The sequence below is a fragment of the Protomyctophum parallelum genome (genome assembly GCF_964188405.1).
Source record: "Protomyctophum parallelum genome assembly, chromosome: 1".
Classification (NCBI taxonomy): Eukaryota; Metazoa; Chordata; class Actinopteri; order Myctophiformes; family Myctophidae; genus Protomyctophum; species Protomyctophum parallelum.
In genome coordinates this window covers 17,369,827-17,391,211 of record NC_139697.1, presented here as the reverse complement: position 1 = coordinate 17,391,211, position 21,385 = coordinate 17,369,827, and the positions used below count along the sequence as shown (strand labels likewise).

Genomic DNA, 21,385 nt, shown 5'->3' with positions numbered 1-21,385 from the left:
CATATAGGTAATGGCTTTTTAGGATAATAGGCGTCAAGGCTATTTACAGTGGTATGAGGTATCACAAAAGAAAAAGGCAATAATACCGGCACTCTATCGCTGTCTGCATTCTCTACTACTAATTCCAAGTTAGTTAGTTAGTCTGTCTATTGTTTCCCTTAGCTGCTTACTGCTCGTAACAGTGAGTTGCCATTTAGACCAGGGGTTCCCAACGTTTTTGGCTGCATGGGGACCCCGGGAAATGCTTTGAGCATGTCTCGCGTGTGTCTCAAATGTTCTTCACTTCCGATGTCCACAGACAAGTGTAAGAAGCTGGCTCTGGTGTTTGAGAACGTGGTCGGTATCGTGGAGATCATCAACTCCAAGTCCGTTCAGTTACAGGTGAGTCAGTTATGACGATGATGATTATTGTTATTGTTATTGTTATTGTTATTATTAGTAGTAGTAGTAGTAGTATCATTATCATTATATTATTATTATTATTTCTATTATTATTATTATTAGGTGTTGGGTAAAGTCCCCACCATGTCCATCAACAAGACGGAGGGCTGCCAGGTGTTCTTGAGCAAGGCATCGCTGGACTGTGACATCGTCAGCGCCATGAGTTCTGAGATGAACATCATGGTCCCCACAGGAGACGACGACTATGTGCGTGTGTGTGCGTGTGTGTGATATAGTATAATTTGACACATAGACATCTCCTGGTCCTTCAATAAAACATTTTGTAATGGAAGTCTGATCAGGCTGAAAGATGGAGGGATGACTGATGTCATATAGATGACATGATGACTGATGTCATAGATGACTGACGTCATAGATGAGTGACACCATAGATGACTGACGTCATAGATGAGTGACACCATAGATGAGTGACGTCATTTTAAAATAAAAAATAAAATTGATGAAGATACCCTTTCTTTGGTTCTGCAGAAAGAGTTTCCGGTCCCAGAACAGTTCAAGACGGTTTGGGACGGAACCAAGCTGGTGACGGAGCCCACGGAGATCGCTGGCTGATCCCTGCACCTTCTTCATCATCATCATCATCATCATCATCATCATCATCATCATCATCATCATCATCATCGTTTGGGTTTGATTTCGAACACAATCCCACTGAAGTACCGTACCTCTTTCGGCCAATTAAGCCCTACTTTGTCATAACAAATAAACCGCTGTGAAATAGCTCGCCCCGCGAGCTTGTAGATCTGCTATTTTGTCTCTTTTTGGCCAATCAATGTTTGAAATTCTCAGGACACTTCTTGACAATGAATATGGCCAAGAATAGCAGCCAGCGGCGCGCCCGGTTGGAAATGATTAAACAAATTAAGAAATTAAGAAATGTCCACTGGAATGTTATTGTTAGTCTGTTTTGTAGCAACGGTAGCAGAAAGGAATGGGGGTCAGCGAGAATCTAGAGACGATACCAATATCGGCGATCTCCAAAAACAATTCCAAATAATCCGAACTATGCCTTTCACAGCTGCTTCCATCCATCCAGTCAAAGAAAGATCTAAAAGGGATTTCCAATGTGCTGTAGCTCTTACATTTGTTTTTCTTCAGTTTATTTTTGTCCTTTTTTATTTTTTTTTATCAAAAATAGCTGATCTATAAGCCCACAGCACATTGCAGCATGACATGTTGAGAGCTTGTAGATCTGCTACCCTTCCAAGCTTTCAAATCAAGGTACTTCAAATTAAATGAAACTTATAGCATAGTCCATCTCTCCACTGTCTCATATTTGTGTGCCAAGGCATTTAAGGCTGTGTTCTTTTTACCAGATCAACGTCATAATATGACTGTGGGTGTATTCTGTCTACCTTTCATCATGTTTCATAATATGACCCAGGGTGTATTCTGTCTACCTTTCATTATGTTTCAAATTATGACCCAGGGTGTATTCTGTCTACCTTTCATCATGTTTCATAATATGACCCAGGGTGTATTCTGTCTACCTTTCATTATGTTTCAAATTATGACGCAGGGTGTATTCTGTCTACCTTTCATCATGTTTCAAATTATGACCCAGGGTGTATTCTGTCTACCTTTCATCATGTTTCAAATTATGACCCAGGGTGTATTCTGTCTACCTTTCATCATGTTTCAAATTATGACCGAGGGTGTATTCTGTCTACCTTTCATCATGTTTCAAATTATGACCCAGGGTGTATTCTGTCCAGGGACATGCAGAGAGTGTTAGAGGCAGGGGCTGAAATCCCGTAAGAGACTGAGGGGGAAAAGGAAATTCTCATGAAAGCTGCCTTCCGCTATGGCATGGAAAGGAGTAGCATTTGCATTTCTTTCACCATAGTAAACGCTGCATTCGTGGTCTGGAAAGGGCAGTTGTTTTACAGACTGGTAAAAAGGGCAGGGGCTGAAGCCCCCTTTGATGTCTACGTGTGCACGTCCCTGATTCTGTATACCTTTAATTATTTGGGCAATAGTACTTAGGAGAGTAATATAGCCTGTTACTTATTACCGTTTAAAAAATGTAATATTACATTACTTATTACTTGGGTTCTTGGAATCAAGACTAATATATTACACATTATAATTATTACATAATTACTTTTGCTCCCCCCTCCACCCGCGGAAAAGGGATGTACAACAACACAATGTGTTTAGTCAGCTTCTTTTAGAACTGAATCCAATTGTTTTGAATAATAACATTAAGAAGAAGAGTCACCAATCAGCTAAAAGGGCTATAAAATAAAGCAGCAATCTCTCTCAACCTTTTAAATGAAATGTTTTCAACAGCCAACAAAACTAAAACTAAAAATGAATATGTAATATGTGCTATTTTTACAAAGTAAATAGGTATAATATTACTGTTTTGGCAGAGTAATACCTTACCTTACTTTACTCGTTACTGGGAAAATAAATAATATTACAGTAATATATTACTAGTAACTATACTGCCCAACACTGATTCTGTCTACCTTTCATGTTTCGTTATTGGATTAGATTTACTACAGTAGACAAACTATGCAATTGGGAGACCGATTTTGTCCCGTTGACTTTCATACAATAGCTCTTGTTGACCAGTAGGTGTCCTACCTGACCACGGGATCTGAATGGAACCAACCTCCAGATCACTGTTTTAGTAGGCTACCAGACACTGGTTTCATGTTTTTTTTTGTTTCCTACAGTTTTGTTTTGAATTAGTATTTCAAAACATTTTCAAAAAACATTTCCCCCAAAAAGTTAATTATTTCATGAATTAAAAACAAATTCAATTATTGTTTTCAGTAATTTTATGAAGACACAGAAAAGATATATGAAATCTAAAAAATCACACCTGTGTGAAGTAAGTGGTGCAACTGCATATGGGGTTCCCCCGGGGGGGAGTTCCAGACCCACAGGAACGCACCCAGGGTGCTGGCCCGATTCCGGTGAGCCGCCCCACGTCCGAAACGGTTGAGAAATGACAGTTACCATGTGGGGGTCCCTCTACTGTACCCTCCACTGTACTGTACTGTCACTGTACTGTACTGGCACACCCAAAATCACCATATATATATATATATATATATGAAAAACAACCATGCTGTTTTCATGCTCACACCCAGCCACCCACAAACATAGTCACTTAAGGCAGCTGTGGTTGCACCACTTAAAATCCTAATGTTTAAGAAGTAGTGAAAATAAGCACTATAAGTACCTCTCCTTTCCATGCCATAACCGAGAATTGCTTTTTTCCCGAACTCTCCTGATCTTGAATGCAGCAATTTGTTTAGAAATCCATGTCATCGCCACATCTCCAGTAGCCAATGAGTGCGGGGTCGCACCCGGAAAATAGCCCATCTACAAGCTCTCAACGCGGTCTTGAGCTTGTAGATCGGCTATTTATCGGAAAAATAGCCGATCGGTGAACTGCATCGCTCAGTACTGTGTGTAATAAATCGATCCATTCTTCAGAGCAATGTCAAGAACAGATATTTAATCATAAAGGGCTATTTTAGCTGTGTCTCACACTTAGTACATGATTAGGAATGAAGTATACACGCACTGTTTGTAGTATTAATCCAAGCTGACATGAATGTAACCTGTCATTTATTGTCCACTGCAACGCGTCTAGATACTATATTGTGACGTGTCCATACATTCTACAAGTATACCAGCAGTAGAGAGGAACACTAGCACAGACACACACACCACCGCTTTTCACCACTTTTAATGAAGCTGAAATGAATTTATGTAATTGTCATTTTTCAAATAAAATGAAAAGCTCCAGTCAGTGCTTGTGTCATGGTCTCAGGTGGTTACTGTACTGTACAAGTAAAGAGTTTAATGTTGAAGGTTCCTCCACGACGATGACTATAGGAGAGCAATAATAAATATTAATAATATATCAGTCACTAAACAGGCTACAAACTCATGGCACAACCCACAGGGCTTATTAACAAACAAAACATGGAACCGTCAGTCCGATATAAATCCATTTGACTATTGTATACACAAAATCTCATCCAATCTCAAGTAAGAAGTGGTAAGGTGAACCAGTCGTTTGGGCTTAATGACCATTTAAAAAAAAGACATGCATTTAGAGCATAAAACACAAGCCATGAACGGAAGACTAATAATTTAAATTTTGTCAACCAAAAATGTGATTTTTTTTCTTTTTCAGCTGAAAATGTCATTTTTGTCTTAGAACATACAGCGTGTTATTAGCCAGAGGTGTCCCTGTTGTTGGGCGTTAAAGAGGTGTACAGTACCGTACCGATACCATTTGCTCCTTCACGATAACTATTCCGATAACTAGCGTATCGGTCAACACCGAACGAATACCGATCCGATACCAGCGTGAAATTCTACGACAGTGGTTCTATAAATGGCGTCCAGGCGGTTCCAATCCGGGTCTGTAACTCAGAGTGTACAAACGGAACCAAATGAACCTGTAAGGGAAGGGTCACCATTTGTAGACTCAATGACTCTGACCGTCCGTAAAATTAAGACGTTTGAGAACCAACAAATAGAATTTCCATTAATAAGCATTCCAAATATTACTGTAAATGAAATACCATTTGGTAAATTAAGTGGCATACTGGCCGATACAGCATTTTAGGCCGTATTGGATACTGCTATCTGTATCAGAACAACTCAAATTCATATGAATTATAATAAACGATAAGAGTTGGTAACCAAATGGACCCTTATCCGGTCCATTTGGTTTCATTTTTTCACAAAAGTTAAATTATTGTTAAACATCGGTATTACTTAATTTACAGGAGGGTTACACAATTAGATAACGTATGCCCACGTCAATCAATACAGCATGGAATTGTGGACAAAATCGCCTAAAGACAAGTATTGGGTCTGAGAGGTCTAAATGTCACCAAATGGTGGTCCGTGGCTCAAATGCAGAGTAAATGAATGGACCTTGATGCAGTGTTGTGCCTCCATCATGGCAGTCAACATCTCCAATGTTAAGGAGACGGCGCCAAGGGTTGGACAGTCGGCTAAACACTCGGCTGGCGCACAACAACTGGAGATGCTTAAAAGATGGAAGGAGACTAAGAGCTTAATAAAGGAGAAGAGGGAGAAGGAACGTAAGGGGGTCTTTTTAAGGTGGGTTTATTTCGCCCCACAGACTCATTCTCCCTAAAGCTTCCGGTTGCCAAACCCTGTGAGGCAGCGGTGAAAGTGCCACAGACCCGCGGCACACGTTTAACAAAGCTGGACCAGCAGCCAAACAAGCCTGTAGTGGGAAGAATGACCAGGAGCCGCACAGCTCTTGTCCAGCCACAGCCAGCGCCAAAGTTGTCCAACCATCTGTACAATCTGCCAGAGCCAAAGTCCAACCAGCTGCTACCAGGGGCAATGCTGTCCCTAGAGCAGGGCCAGTGGCTTGTGCAGCAACCGTCTCAAACGTGGACAAGCCTGTTGGAGGTATGACAAGACAACAAGAGGCAATGCTAAGCCTGTAGCAACCGCTGCACCCCATTCGACCGTTATCTCTGTATTAAATACAGAAAATCAACCGTTATCGGCACCTTCGAATAGGGCCAATATGGCCATACTGGCATACTCACTGTTTCAGTATGTCATTATCACCTATTGTGACAGTTGATAATGGTATTGTTGTGTCACTGATGTCAATGACGGAGGCGCGCCGTGTCTGGTGGCCTTGAGGCACGTGAGGCACCGCCGAGCGAGGCGCTAGCCGAGCGAGTCGCCGTGCAGAGCGTTGCGGCGGCCACCAGACCCGACTCAGCGCCGTCCGAGTTACGTCCCGATAGGACAAGAGATCCAGTATGAGTCAACTCATTTTACACTTGGTTGCATGCTGGAAATAGCCGATCTACAAGCTCACAACGCGTTGTGAGCTTGTAGATCAGCTATTTCCAGCAAGTGTGAAATCTGTCATTACGACGGCATCAAGGCCCGCCAAAATACATTTTAGTCGACTTAGATTGCATGACATTTAGTTGACTAAAACTAGAGTAACACTAAAACATTCCAGGTGACTAAAACAAAATGAAAACTATTCAAAAAGACTAAATGACAAAAACCTTTTTAGAATTTTGCTGCCAAAAACAACACTGCTGTGTGTGTGTTTTGATGACCATGAACCACCAGGCCAATGGTATTCGGGAACACTTTGGGTTCCATTTTTGTCACCGCTAAACCCCTTATGCCTAAACGTATTTGCCTTTTTTTTTTGTGGTGCAACCACTCCAAGGATGTGTTCACCTATGTGTTCACCTATGTGGCCATGAGCACCAGTATATGACTATGAGTACCAGTAGGGGGCGCTGTTGTGCCAGAAACAGAGAGAGAGAGATAGTATTAGTGCTGCACTGTTGCCTGCTAGAGAGAGAGAGAGAGAGAGAGGAGGGGAGAGAGGAGAGTTGCACCACTCAGTTCACACGGGTGTGATCTTTCTTTTTACTATTTTGCAAAACATTTGAATAGTTAAAATGGCCAGTCTACAAGCTCACAACGTGTCAATGTAGATTGGCTAGTTGGAACTATTCAAAAATGTTTTTCAAAATAGTAAAAAAAGAAAAGGCAAAGAAGTTTAGGGATAAGGGGTTTTAGCAGTGACGAAAATGGAGCCCATAGAATCAAACAGACTCGGTGTGAATATGTCTGTCTGTCTGTGTCAGTGTTTGATGACCACGTTCCCCTGAGAGTCCTGAGTGAAGAGCATCTCCTCCTCCTCCTCCTCCTCCTCCTCCTCCTCCTCGTCCACAGAGGTCTTCAGAGACAGTGTTCTGTGGTTGCCTCCATGCTCCTTCAGTGGACTCCAGGCTGACGCCGTCACTCCTCCTCCTCCTCCTCCTCGGCGGTGAGCGATCACCCTGAAGCCCTCCGAGTCCTGAGTGTAGGATGTTTGTCACAATGATTACATATTAGTCCACATCTAATCCAGTGGTTTCTTAAAGGGGGGTCTGGGGACACCTAGGGGGTCCTTGAGGGAGTTCCAAGGGGGGGTCCCCAGTTAAATGATAGTTGGGAACCAAATGGACCCTTATGGGTCTGCAAACTCTGAGAGTGTACAAATGTCCACTCATTCCAAGAATTAGTTTTACAAAAAAATAACTTGCCCAAATGTGCTAACATCATCACATTTGTGATGACGCTATGGCCGTTTTTACTTTAGCCCAAGTAGTGTTTTTGTGCAAAACTAATGCTTGGAATGGATCCAGCATCATGAAAACCCCCTAGTTTGACATGTTACATGCTACATAAAGCATGATGAAATTTAGATTTTTGTTCCCCCTTATAGGTTGTTAATGGTATGGTCACATAGTATGCCAATTATGTAAATTGCTCAGCATATGCAATTTAGCATCCGGCAGTTTCTACATGCTGGGGACCCATACTCAACATTTCTAAGATAAAACATTGGTGTACTCAACATGTCCGGGTTCATGTTCTGGCTAGCGGTCTATATGACTTAAAACTGATTAAGAAACGTGGATTAAACAATGAAAACATAACTCGGGCAAATCGCGAATCGCAGCGAAAGTGTTCTACAGTTAATTAACTCGGGAAAATCGTGAAGAGTAGTCAAAGTGTTACCTAAAACCTGTCATCCTACCTGAGTGAACAGCGTGGCCAGGCTGTCGTCCGGCTCCGGCTCGCTCCACGGAGCTCTCTTCAGAGGAGAGCTGCGCGCTCTCGGCCGCTTGCACGGCGAGGCGAGACCGCTGGCGGGGGCATCGTCCTCCTCGCGCGCGCGCTTCCACGGTCGCCCGAGAGGAGGGGCGGACCATGACACCGTTTGCATAAGCGTGTGATGATTTCCCAGAGGTCTTCTGCGGGGTGGAGAGAGCGACGAGCGCTCGTTTGGGGATTTTAAAGCCAATGGCGACGATGTGTCATTTTCCTTCTCCTCCTCCTGCTGAGATCCGCGAGGCTTCTGGGTACATGTCCTTCCCTCTCCTCCTCCTTTCTCCTTCTGCGTACATGTCCTCCCCTCTCCTCCTCCTCCTTTCTCCTTCTGCGTACATGTCCTCTCCTCTCCTCCTCCTCCTCCTCCTCTTTCTTTCTGCATACATGTCCTCCCCTCTCCTCCTCCTCCTCTCTCATTGTGGGTAGATGTGCTCCCCTCACCTCCTCTCCTCTCCTGGGTAGATCTCCTCTCTTCTCCTGCACCCTCACAGACCCTGAAGCCTTCCTCGCAGAGCAGAGCCACCCCAGAGATGCCGCCTTCCCCTTCCCCTTGGGCCGCGGGGCGTTCCTCGTGAGTCAGGCTGAACCGACTACTAGTCTCAGAGTCTGGGGTTAAGTGGGCGTATTGTATCCTCTGGTTACGGGCCGTGGTTGGCACCTGCAGGCTGTAGCTGTACTGGGAGCAGCTCTCGGCGCCCCCCGGGTGCTCCCGGCTGTAGCGCTCTGCCCAAGACAGGCCCTCTGTTCGGGGTGAGGGTTCGGACAGCCTCCCTGGGACCTCCTCCTCCGGGCTGTAGCGCTCTGCCCCAGACAGGCCCTCTGTTCGGGGTGAGGGTTCGGACAGCCTCCCTGGGACCTCCTCCTCCCGGCTGCACTGCTCTGCCCCAGCAGGCGGTGAGGAGCTTTCAGACGGCCTCCTCTTCGTTTCCGCCTCTCTGTCTTCATATCCGTCGTCGCGTTCCGAGTCCACATGTCCGAGTAGGTGGAGTATGTCGTCGCGGGAGAGCGAGACCGGCGCCTCGTTCTCAGCGGCTCGTTCGCTCTCCCGGTGGCGGCGTGCACACTCTCCTCTGAACTCCTCTCCGTTAAGGAAGGCCAGCACTTCAGGATCCGGTTCATGCTTTTGCTTTGCGCCAAATTCCTCGGGTGGCGGGCTGGTTGAGGAGGAGGATGATGATGAGGAGGGGGTTGTTGAGTTCACAACGTCTCTGTTTGCCAGTTCAGATGGAGCTCTCTTGTTTTGAACTGTCGGGTTGAATACAAGGAATGGGAAAATGTTAACCATGTTATTTTTGTTCTCTCATAATCTCTTTATCCAGGGTGTAGGTTTTCTGAACACAAGTGCAGTTATTTAGCAACATATAGAGCACCAAAGTCCTGACATCACTCTCTTATTATATCCCCTGGTTCGCAGAAGTTTTTCTCTATGGAGAATAACATGGGGTCATCTTAGAATCGTCTCATATAGGAATTATGGTTAAAAAATAAACAGACTTGTCTCAGCAATATTGTTGGGGAGGTGCCTGTGTATCGTTAATGACAGTAAGTCACTGATATTTGATAGTCTGTTTCTAGCGAAAATGTAACTAATTCAGCAGTAGTAACATTGGCGTTTTCTCTCAGTCAGTTGATTCTTCATATGGATATGAGTAAAACGGCCGGGATGATTTGTTTATTTTTGAAACATAGTTCTTATATGAGGCTATCTAAGATCCCCCTATGGGGATTACAATACAAATACAAAAAACCCATGGACTTAGTGCCCTCTAATGATATTGATGCCAGACTTCAGTGCTCTATTGCTTCACACTAAAAGTTAGGCATTCAACCCTGGCATGTCATCATAACCATCATGACATTCTGCGAAAATTGGTCAACATTCAGGCCAAGAACATAATCAAAGCTGTCTGCAAATAAAAGGCAAAGACTTCTTATTTGACCTACGTACCTCTGCATTGTGGCACAAAGAAGGAGGAAATGGAACTCTGTTTGGTGTTGGGCATGGGGACTCTGGTTTGGGTGAAGTTCAGACCCACGGCCAAACTATAGCCTCCACCTCCCAGCGACGGGTTCAGCAGTTTGGAGATGGGACACCGAGCACGCTGCTTCTGCTGAGATGATATAGAAGTAACATTTAGAGATGGGACGTTGCACACTCTGGTTCTGGTTAAATCAGTGGTTCCCAAACTTTTTCATGTCAAGGACCCCAACATGTGGGTAACTGGGTTAAATTATATATACTGTAAATAACATTTTGAGATGGGACGCTGCACACTCTGGTTCTGCTTAAATTATATGAATAACAATAATGATCATTCATCATGTGTTAAGGGACAGTAAGTATAGTGAGGCATGACTGTGTGGTGGTTTGCTGCTGCTCAGTCAAAACAAAATATATTTGTAGTCGAAATTTAGACTGGGAAATATATCAATATTACAATTATATTACATCGATATTGTGGTGAGAATAGATGCTATCCGGGATATGGAATAAGTGTTGTCTGGTCCTATTTTTTATATATATATAAGAAAAAGTAATATAATAATAATATAGCCAATCTGCAGTGATCTCACAATGTGACATGAGCGTCTAGATCAGCTACTTTTTGAATTTGTATCGAAACAAAAAGGTTTGATCTTAGGGTTTAATGATGCAGGCATGGCCTATGCACTTTGGGGGACAAAAGGTTAGTGCTGCACATGATCTAGTTGATATCGAGGCATTTGTTAAAAACGATATTGGGATAGTTGGTTTTGTCCATAATAATAATCTTTATTGTCCCGAAGGATATTTGTCTTCACAATCTGTTCAACAGTTCAACACCCACATCAAAAACAACACAGAGCACATAGCACCAAGACAAAACAAAAAACAAAACATGAGTTCCCCACTGTGTACAGAACCATCCTATCGGCGGGGCAGTTTGTTTAATGCCGCGATGGCTGAGGGGACAAAACTCCTACTAAAACGGACCTTTTTCCATGGCAAGGTCCTGTATCTTTGTCCAGATGGCATGAGGTTAAAGAAACGATGCAGAGGATGATCAGTGTCATTTGATATCGAGAGTGCTAGTCGTGTGATGGCGTCATTGTTCATATCAGAAAGTGTGGGTGTAGGAAGTCCGATGATTTTGGAAGCAATACGGGTGATACTGAAAAGTTTGTTCCTGTTAGGCATGGACAGTATGGTGTAGAAACATGCAGAACAGTACAACAGAACGGGTTGAATAATGCTTTTGTACAGTAATAGCAAAAGATGAGGAGCAACAGATAGTGATCTTAATTTACGGATTACATGGAGTCTTTGCTGAAAGCGTGACTGGATTGATGTAATGTGTTGATCAAACCTAAGTCTATTGTCCAGTGTGAGTCCAAGATATGTGAAGCTGTCTACCTGTTCTATTGTTTTACCATTAATGAGGAGTGGGTTAAGTCCAGTGTGGGTTGTTGTTTCAATGACCAGTTCTTTTGTTTTGACCACATTCAACTCTAGATAGTTGTCAGTGCACCACTGTGTGAAATGAGAAATGGTATTCTGATAGACCGTAATAGAGTTATTGTCATGGAGCAGTCCGAGAATGGCAGTGTCATCAGAGTATTTAAAGTATGTGATGTTAGTGGGTGAGGGGCTAATACAGTCATTTGTGTACAGAGTGTAGAGGAAGGGGCTGAGGACACAGCCTTGAGGGGCCCCTGTGTTGGTGATGGCAGTTGATGAAAATGATGTACCTACTTTAACTGTTTGTGGTCTATTGCTCAGGAAGCTGTGAGTCCAGTGTATGAGAAGTGGGGGGATGTTGAGCTGATGCAGTTTCTTGATCATATGATGGCGTTGGATCGTGTTAAAGGCAGAACTAAAGTCAACAAAAAGAATAGTGGCAAAATTGTCCGAGGATGAATCCAGGTGTTGGAGAAGGGAGTGAAGGAGTCCATAATTACAACTCGTCGCGCTGCGACGTGTTGTGAGCTTGTAGATCGGCTATTTTCAGCATGCAACCAAGTGTAAAATTACATATGCTGGATCTCTTGTCCACTAGTCCTTTCCTAACATTTTAGTGTAGTTTTTATTTGTTGACGAAATTGTCCGTATATTTAGTCTTAGTAGTCATCATAGCTTAGTTTTCATTTAGTTTCCATTTAGGTTTCCTCCGTGAAAAAAGGTAGTCGGCGGAAAAAAGTCGTCATGGTTTCAGTCTACGAAATCAACACTGCTCCAAAGTGACTGACCTTTCCTTTCAGCGTCACAGTGTCCAGCCACACTCCACACTCCTCCTGGGAGGACTGGCAGGCTTTTCCTGAGGCCTTGGACGCCTTCTTCATGTTGTTCACCGTGCTGGGAACTGGACAGAAGAATCCATGATCAGACAACACACTTACACACACGCTGTCTTTACAGTTAGGTGCTTATTATGTGACTTTGTAGGTATTCATTATCAAAAGTCCTTCAATTGTCGTCCTGTGGGACGGGTGGCTCTGTTCTTGCTTCTTGTTGACGATGGAATATTTTTCGTGACATTATGACAAGCGATCGCGCTATTTTAAAGGCACACGTTCGTGATTCTCCAAAGGCTAGTGAAAAACACCGGCTGGGAGCGATGTTTCTTATCGATTACTTTGGTGATAAATGTGATCTTTAACTCTTGAGAGCGTAAACAATTAACCAAATGGACCTGTACGCTACGCTCGCAACAGTTAAGCTTCTCTCCCTGGTAGGGCATTCCACATTTTAGTGGCATAGGAGGAATTTAACACACGCCGCATCACAGTATTACGTTATACTGTAGGCCTACATTATACCCCCAGAAGAGAGAAGACTAGAATATATTCTCACATCACACCGACACCGTTGATATTATCCATTATGTTACCCAGCCTTATTAGTTAGGAAACTTCGTGAAATGTGTGGCAAAAACAATATTGCTTCACAAATGTGTTCATGAAGGTGTCTGTCTTAGGGGATTCACACTATGGTCCCGGGTGCGCACTCGGGACCACTTGGCAGATGTTGTGGTAGTGTGAATGATGCGTACCGTTCCAGGGAACGGATCGCCCAACCGTCCCCGGGACCGCATGGGGGGTGGGTCTCTGGACCGTTACAGTGTATTCAGATACGGATCGTTCCAATGTGAATGCATGCGTACCTAAAGAAGGAAGTGGACTGTTTTTTTTAAAGAACGTGACATAATCTCTAGTCGACGAGCCAAGCCTCAACAAAAAAAACACAGCCGCTGCACGACACGTAACACCAGCGCATTTCTCAACGCCGCCCGTCTCCTGTTGAATCTGCGTATACGCGCAGCACCGCAGTACACGCTGATCTTATTCTGCGGACTACACGTGGCTCTTGGGCTTTGATTGGCACAGTTTCCAAAGTAAAACAAAATAATAATAATAATGCTGAAGTAGAATCCATAGCAAACTAATACACTGGAGCACAGAACTGACTGACACAGTGAATAGCAGGCAGGCTGACAGTGAAGTAGTATAACGGCAAAAAGCCAAAGAGGCAATGCAATGCAGTGTGTCTGGATTTATTTGAGACAATGTCGCAGAGTTGATGGTCAGTGTCCGTGCGCGCCAGCCATCAAACAAACGTCTGGAGGATTAAAGTGTGTTATGCAAGTGTACCCGGGTGCGCTGTTGAATCTCGGGCAATGTGAATCATGGCCATCGGGGACCAGGCAACCGTATTCGGAAACGGTTCCAATGAAACGGATTCAGTCCGTCTCAGTGTGAATCACCTATCAACCATCACCTCTCAATTTGTTCCAACCCAACTCCCTTGGGAAACTTTGTGACAGCTGCTGAAAGTTGGGGTACCATTAACAACCATCCATCCATCCCTTCACCTATCCATCCATCCACCCATCCTCGGAGGATTTCAACTGCATCGTTCTGTGTGGGGTATGACAGGGTGCAGAGAGAGAGAGAGAGAGAGAGAGAGGACGTGTGGTAATGTAATGTAATGTCCTTCTATCTATGTCTCTCTTTCATGTGGAACTCTGTAAGCTACCTGGGTGTCTCTTGGCCTGTTCTGTCTTCTAAAAGGGACTCAATGCAAATGTCTCAATGCTTTTAAGAGTACCGGTAACTAACAAGTCTCGACCGCTCACCCATTTATCAAAATGTATGTTCACAAATAGTAGTGGCCTTTTAACCTCCCACCTACATCGTCCCCTTTCATCATAAGCGTCATTGTTTTACTCTGAGGAAGGTTCAATTTAACCTTTCTTACACTGTCAAGATGAACCATGAGGTGTTGCATTAATATGTTGCTTTTTGTATGTGTGTATGACGCCTGAGATTCGAACTCAGGACTCCCGCGTGAAAGTCAAACATCTTAACCACTATTAGCCACTATGTTCATTTCGCCTCAGGGTTTCCTCTGGGTGCCGTCTCTATTCATTTATACTCTAAGCTCAGGGTCTTTCAGTTACTCTGCTTTAAGTCATACAGTCCTTTATTACATTTGACCTGTAGAGACGTGATGCCATTAACGGTTACATTGTATTTCTGTCGTTGAACATCAGAATGACATTCCTGTTTGGCCTTTATAGGCTTCGTAAACACAAGGTGCACAGGGCAGATAGGACGTGGAAATAGCCCAACGATAATCTCTACAAGATCAAAACGTGTCACAATGTGACGGTGCGTTCTACTCCGGTACTACGGTGCGTAGATGTATTAGACAGAGAGAGAAAAGAAGAAGCGACACTCAGTCTGAGCTACACAGCCACCGAGAAGACAGCTAACACAATCTGTTAAACCAACGTATTCTGTAACAGAATGACGGATACCAGTCACGCGGAGACTCAGAAGGGATTAATTCTCGCAGCAGAAGCGGTCCTGAGCCTCGTCGTTCTCATCTGCTACGCCGACTCGTGGTACGGCTCGATCTTCATGCCCGCCGGCGCCATGATCTTCTCCGCCGGCCTTTTTGTGATCTTCACGACGAAGCTGGACCGGCGCTTCCTCGGAAGGGTCCACTGGCTCTGGATCGATCTCCTCCGCGTCGTTATCGACGGCGGGTACTACCTCATCTCCTCTCCCGTCATGCTGTACGACTTTGGTCGCGTGGACAGCGCCGGCCTCGCGGGCGCCATGTTCGGTCTGACCGCCAGCCTCGTGTACGCCTATGACACTTACGCCATCGTCCTGCAGCTGAGGAGCTCTCAACAGTTAAGCTTCTCTCCCTCTACCCCCCCCCCCCCCCCCCCCCCCCCACGACACGGTCGAGGCAGATGGGTTCTGACGTTCTGACGTTTCTTCCTAAAGGGGAGTTTTTCGTTACCATTGTCGCAATATTGCTTGCTCTGGGTGGAACTTTGTTGTGTCTCAAGTGTCTTGAGACAACTTGTTGTGATTTGACACTATAATAAAATTGAATTGAATTGAAGATTATGGTTAAACATCTGCATTACTGAATTTGCAAGAAGTCTACACAATTAGAGAATGTAGAAGAATTATCATTTGCCCCGTTATCTCTCCAGGCTATAGATAGTAGGCTACCACATCAACACAGCATGGAATTTGGAATTGTGGACAACACAACAACTTATTCAATGACTATATTCTAAGACTCAAGTATTGGCTCTGAGAGGCTAAATGTGATGAAATGGTGGTCCGTGGCTCAAATGCAGAATAAATAATGGACAATTGGCATGAAAAGGGTACAGCCACTGCTGTAAATAATTTAACAACCCCAGGTTTGTTTGAATTGATTGTCTCCTGATTGATTGAAGAATTTATTAACAGATTGGAGAAGATACAGTACATTTCAAGTACAACGCAATACACAACTTAACTGTGGACGACACGATAAAGCATTACACTTGTTTACGTTGCTACAACAGGGTCCACCATGTTAAAATTAATTCATCATAACATTTAGAGACGTACAAATATACACTTCTAAAAAAAAACAGGAAATCATCATAGAGGAGGTAAAAAGGGGTTAAAACATATGTAGGGGAAAGGGGGTGGGGGATTCAGATGGTATCCGGAGAACTCACCAATTTACCAACTCGCCTTATTATTTTTTTATTTAACCTTTATTTAACCAGTAAAATCACATTGAGACCATAGTCTCTTTTACAAGTGCGCACTGGCCAAGAGAAGAGGCAAATAAATAGGCAAAAAAATAGCTCTGCCAGTAACAACAAATACAGGACATGACAAGACAAACATATGACATCCGTAATACCAAAAACCTACTACCAGGTAGGCTCAGAGGGTCGTTCTTTTCCTAAATTTGTTCGTTTAACCGCGTTTGAGGATTTTGACATTTTTTTTTAGGTTAAATAAACCACTTACAGTTACAGTACGCAAGGTTTTGTTTTAGTTTGGAAACACAGTAGCCATGATTCATGACTCTCGTATTCATACGAGAGTCATGACGAAACTTCACCCTGGTTTTTGCGAACGCTACATTTACAAATAATTAAAAAATATATATAAACATTCGCATTTCAAATATAAAGTACTCACAAAGTGTCCCACGGGTGTTAGTTAGTAGCAGCGCCAGCGATTAGAATTTCTGCATCCCGCGTTGTTTAATAAAAAGCATTTTTATCCGAGGTGTTATTTTGCCATTGGCTTTCAACTACGCGCCCCTATCGGTCGGGAGGAGGGTGGCACTCGGTGTGTTCGATATAGGTACGCTGACCGCCCTGCCAATACAGACTAATAGGCGAGTGCGCTCCCGGTGTGCAACTGTGGATTTCCCAAAGGAACCCCGTTTGAAAAAAGTAGCCGGGGAGCTCGGACAAAAATGCTTTTTATTAAACAACGCGGGACGCAGCAATTCTAATCGCTGGCGCTGCTACTAACTAACACCCGTGGGACACTTTGTGAGTACTTTATATTTGAAATCTGAATGTTTATATATCACCCATTCTTGAGATAAGGGACAAAACTTTTTTCAAACTAGATTTTTTTTTTTTTTAAGATACATTCAAATCAAATAGATGTATTTGTAGACACAGGTCTCAACTACCAATCTTGAGAAGGAACAGGTTTTTCGCATAACATTTCTTTCTAAAATGGGACATTTATGCACTTAATACCTGATTCTTGTCAACTCCGTCAGACACACTAAAATCCCTTTTAATTGAATTTGATAATTTCAACAATAATATAAAGTCCTCAGTTATCTTATAATGGCTTTCAGTAATCAAGTTAAGTAATACAATTCTTTTAATATTGTTTTGTTCCAATATCACACTATTATGAAATATCCAATTTCTAAAATACGTCATTTCAACCTTTATTTTCAATATTATAACATGAAAACCATGTAAAAAAAAAAAAAAAAACATCATTACGTATCATTTCAGTTGGTGTTTCAATACATAAGCACAAAAGATTTAACATCGAATTTTCTATTTCTTTGGAAATGAACAAGAACATCACGGGACGAACGTCTGACGGAGTTGACGAACATCTGACGGAGTTGACAAGTTTAACTGATTTAGGTTCTAGACCACCTAGGATCTTGATTCTGGTGACTAATCCCACATTTTCAAGGATGAGGAATACAGTGGTACTATTTATATTGGCCCTGTGACCATGGCAGCCATTTTCAAAATGGCCGCCACCTGCTGTTATTTTACAATAACTCAAGTTCTACACCACCTAGGATCTTGATTCTGGTGACTAATCATACATTTTCAAGGATGTGGGATACATTGGTACTATTTAGATTTGTCCTGTGACCATGGTAGACATTTTTCAAAATGGCCACCAACTTTCTGTTATTTCCCAATAACTCAAGTTCTACACCACCTAGGATCTTGATTCTGGTGAGTAATCCTACATTTTCAAGGAGGAGGAATACAGTTGTACTATTTAGATTTATCCTGTGACAATGGCAGCCATTTTCAGAAATGGTGGACCTGCTATTATTTTACCAATTTAGTCAGGGAATATGATCAGAATAATGTTAAATCTGTGAATACATTTCTTACCAAGAATTTTTTCACCAATGTGTTTGTAAACGTGTCTACTAACATATCCCACATTGGTTTCTATTGAACATTTTTGACAGCTGCTGAAAGTTGGGTACCATACCAAGTGGCTATGGCCAAACTAGGGAGTCTATATGGCCAAACTAGGGGTCAAATCCCTTGGGCTAAATTCGGCCATATATCCACTTGCCCAAATGTGCTGACCTCATTTTGTGATGACGGCTATGGCCGTTTTCAGCCCAAGGAGTGTTCTTCGTGCATAGCTAATGTTTGGAATGCATTCAGAATCATGAAAACTCCCTAGTTTGACATGTCACATGCTACTTAAAGCATAATGAACATTTTGCCTTATATAGGTTGTTGATGGTACCCCAACTTTCAGCAGCTGTCAAAAGTTCCCCTAGGGTGGTTGAATATAAAGCAATGTGGGATATGTTAGTAGACACCCTTCCAAACACATTGGTGAAGAAAATTCTTGATAAGGAATGTATTACCAGATTGTATTAATATCCCCTGACTAACTCATCTTCTAGACCACCAAGACCCGACTTCACCAACAGAGACCCGATTGACAACTAAACAACAAGTTTGGACAGCCCCACCAATTAGTGTTACGGAAAATAGCAAGTGTCTACCCTAGGCCCAGAGGGAGACACAGAACTTAGATGCGGCTCACATGTTGCACGACTCCTCAACAAGCTGCCACCAGAGATGAGAGCTGAATTCTGCCGCACAATGCTCTGCGGCCCAGGAGCAACCAACACCATGTTGCAGTTCTCTGAGTGGTTGAAGCACGAGTCCTAGCCATATAGCCTGTGCAAAGGCAAACACCTTGAAGACCTGCTTGAGGTGAACAGTGAGCAGTGAACAGTGAGCGAAAGACTGAAGACAGAAGATCTGCCTTCAGGACTATCAGGCAGGATGTGCAGACACTGAAGGCATCAGTGTCGTTCTGTGTCCCCAGCATGTCAACCAAAGCAATGTTACCAAATCAAAGGAGCCTTCACCTCAAGTCACCTGGGGCTGGGTGAGAAATCGTATCCTGTATCTAGCCTCACAACTAAATACAGACACTTGGCCAGACTGCCGTTTGAAAGGGTTAAACCCTTCATCCTGATTGGGGAAGACCACCCCACCTAATCACACCAACCGAACAAGTGAGGTTGGGGCCTCCAGGTGGGCCAGCAGCCATCTGCACAAGACTGGGCTGGACCCTGCAGGAAAGCAATCTCCAGCCAAGACAATGTAAGTTGACTATAACAGAGCCCCAGAACACAGAGGTCATGAGAAGGATGGAGAAACACTGGCAGGAGGCCACCAAGATCAACGCCACACTGCAGTGGCCAGTGAAGTCAAACTGTGCATCTGTACCTGAAAGGGACAAGTCAAAGGCCAGAAAGCCCACCTCCTTTTAATGTCCTGTCAGTAGCAACTCAACCTGCACCTGAAATAAGCCCTGACCCCTCCCAGAGAAAGTTCATCCTTGAAAATGTAATGATTAGTCACCAGAATCAAGATCCTTGGTGGTCTAAAACTTGAGTTATTGGTAAAATAACAGCAGGTTGGTGGTCATTTTGAAAAACAATTGCTGCCATGGTCACAGGACAAATCTAAATAGTACCACTGTATTCCTCATCTTTTAAAATGTATTATTAGTCGCCAGAATCAACATCCTAGGTGGTCTAAAACTTGAGTTATTGTAAAATAACAGCAGGTGGCGGCCATTTTGAAAAACAATGGCTGCCATAGTCACAGGACAAATCTAAATAGTACCAATGTATCCCACATCCTTGAAAATGTATGATTAGTCACCAGAATCAAGATCCTAGATGGTGTAGAACTTGAGTTATTGTAAAATAACAGCAGGTGGCGGCCATTTTGAAATATGGCTGCCATGGTCACAGGGAAAATCTAAATTGTACCACTGTATCCCTCATCCTTGAAAATGTAGTCTTAGTCACCAGAATCAAGATCCTAGGTGGTCTAGAACTTGAGTTATTGTAAAATAACATCAGGTGGCTGCAATTTTGGAAAATGGCTGCCATGGTCACCACGAGACAAATCTGTGATGGCCCTATAGCCAAAAATGTTCCTTAAGGCATGCTCTAACTGTGTGCCAAATTAGAATACGTCCCATTATTCAAAAACTATAATTTTATTGTTTTAGGGACACTTTTGTCAACTCCGTCAGATACATGTCAACTCCGTCAGACACAAAACCTGACGGAGTTGACGTCTGACGGAGTTGACAAAATGTCATTTGTTTTCATCTTAACCCTCTGTAGTACAATGTAGCCATTTTGTTTTTGCTTCATTTGTTAGCTAAACCTAACCCTAAACTTTTATAATAAACATTATTTTGGAATTCTTAACAAAGATCATAATAATGTCCTGACGGAGTTGACATGTAAAAGCTGTGACCACCCTGATATCAACATTGTTTGTTTAAAATATCAAACAATTGACTGCTTGTCAGACCAGGTGCTCCACTGTTGCAACAAATACAAACGGGTCTTGGAAAAGGAGTCTTCAGGCTAAATCTGTCGACAATATTTTCTGATTAATTTAAGACTTTTAAAAAACCTGACGGAGTTGACGGGAGACGTGGGACACACATTTGATATGAGATATCTAATGGAAAATATAAATTAAAATTATTGTGTATATTGTTTGCTATGTTGTTGACAATCTACTTTAATTTAGTATGTATATTTATGTGATTGTGACAGTATTAGACACTTTTTTAGCAGTTTGAAATTATGACCACTTGCTGGGGACAGGCTAAATACAGGCGTTTTTGGGTACAGTGCCTGCTTTTAACTAATTCAGATGGCATATGAAAACAATTATAATGAAATTAATGGCATAATAATACACAACTGTATTACATTTAACTTTGCAAGTGCTTTTATTTTTATTAAATTAATTTATTTTTAACAATAATAAGGCTCTTATGTGTGGGACATGTTTTTTCCACTTTTGTCCCTCATCTCAAGAATGAGTGATATACGGAAATCTTGTAAATGCAGCGAGCGCAAAAAACAGGGCAAAGTTTCTGCATGACTGTCATGATAATCATCATGGCAGTCATGTTCCAGGGCTAGAAACACAGTTATAATGACATGAAACTCAACATCTAGTACCACTTTTGTAAATGTGGCTGTTGTTACTAGTCCTCACTAACGATAGCAAAGGTGTATTGGCTGATATAGCACTTTATTTAAAACATATTTACCTCCGTTTTGTTTTGAAAGATGTCTTATTTTAACATTACGTGTTCATGTTGTTCAGTTCGAGTCTCG

General features: G+C 42.8%; 3 protein-coding genes across 3 annotated transcripts in view; 2 read left to right on the top strand and 1 right to left on the bottom strand.

Moving 5' to 3' along the window:
• Window positions 1-4,234, top strand: part of cap2 (cyclase associated actin cytoskeleton regulatory protein 2) — a 60,019-nt gene extending 55,785 nt beyond the window's left edge. Inside the window, exons 11-13 of the mRNA XM_083778650.1 lie at window positions 299-381; window positions 505-648; window positions 931-4,234. Of these exons, the coding sequence (XP_083634776.1) occupies window positions 299-381; window positions 505-648; window positions 931-1,014 (311 nt within the window). The 3' untranslated portion in view covers window positions 1,015-4,234. The remainder of the gene's footprint in view (window positions 1-298; window positions 382-504; window positions 649-930) is intronic.
• Window positions 4,235-7,102: 2,868 nt separating this feature from the next.
• Window positions 7,103-21,385, bottom strand: aunip (aurora kinase A and ninein interacting protein; the record flags this gene model as incomplete). Its single annotated transcript, XM_083768411.1, has 5 exons — window positions 21,319-21,385; window positions 12,346-12,458; window positions 10,067-10,229; window positions 8,045-9,363; window positions 7,103-7,318 (listed from the first exon to the last, which is right to left on the bottom strand). The coding sequence occupies exons 2-5, from the start codon at window positions 12,436-12,438 to the stop codon at window positions 7,103-7,105; spliced, it is 1,791 nt and encodes a 596-aa protein (XP_083624537.1). The 5' UTR covers window positions 12,439-12,458; window positions 21,319-21,385.
• Window positions 14,905-15,615, top strand: LOC310861029 (proteolipid protein 2-like; the record flags this gene model as incomplete). The annotated part of the gene is made up of 2 exons (XM_083768287.1): window positions 14,905-15,296; window positions 15,609-15,615. The coding sequence occupies 2 exons, from the start codon at window positions 14,905-14,907 to the stop codon at window positions 15,613-15,615; spliced, it is 399 nt and encodes a 132-aa protein (XP_083624413.1).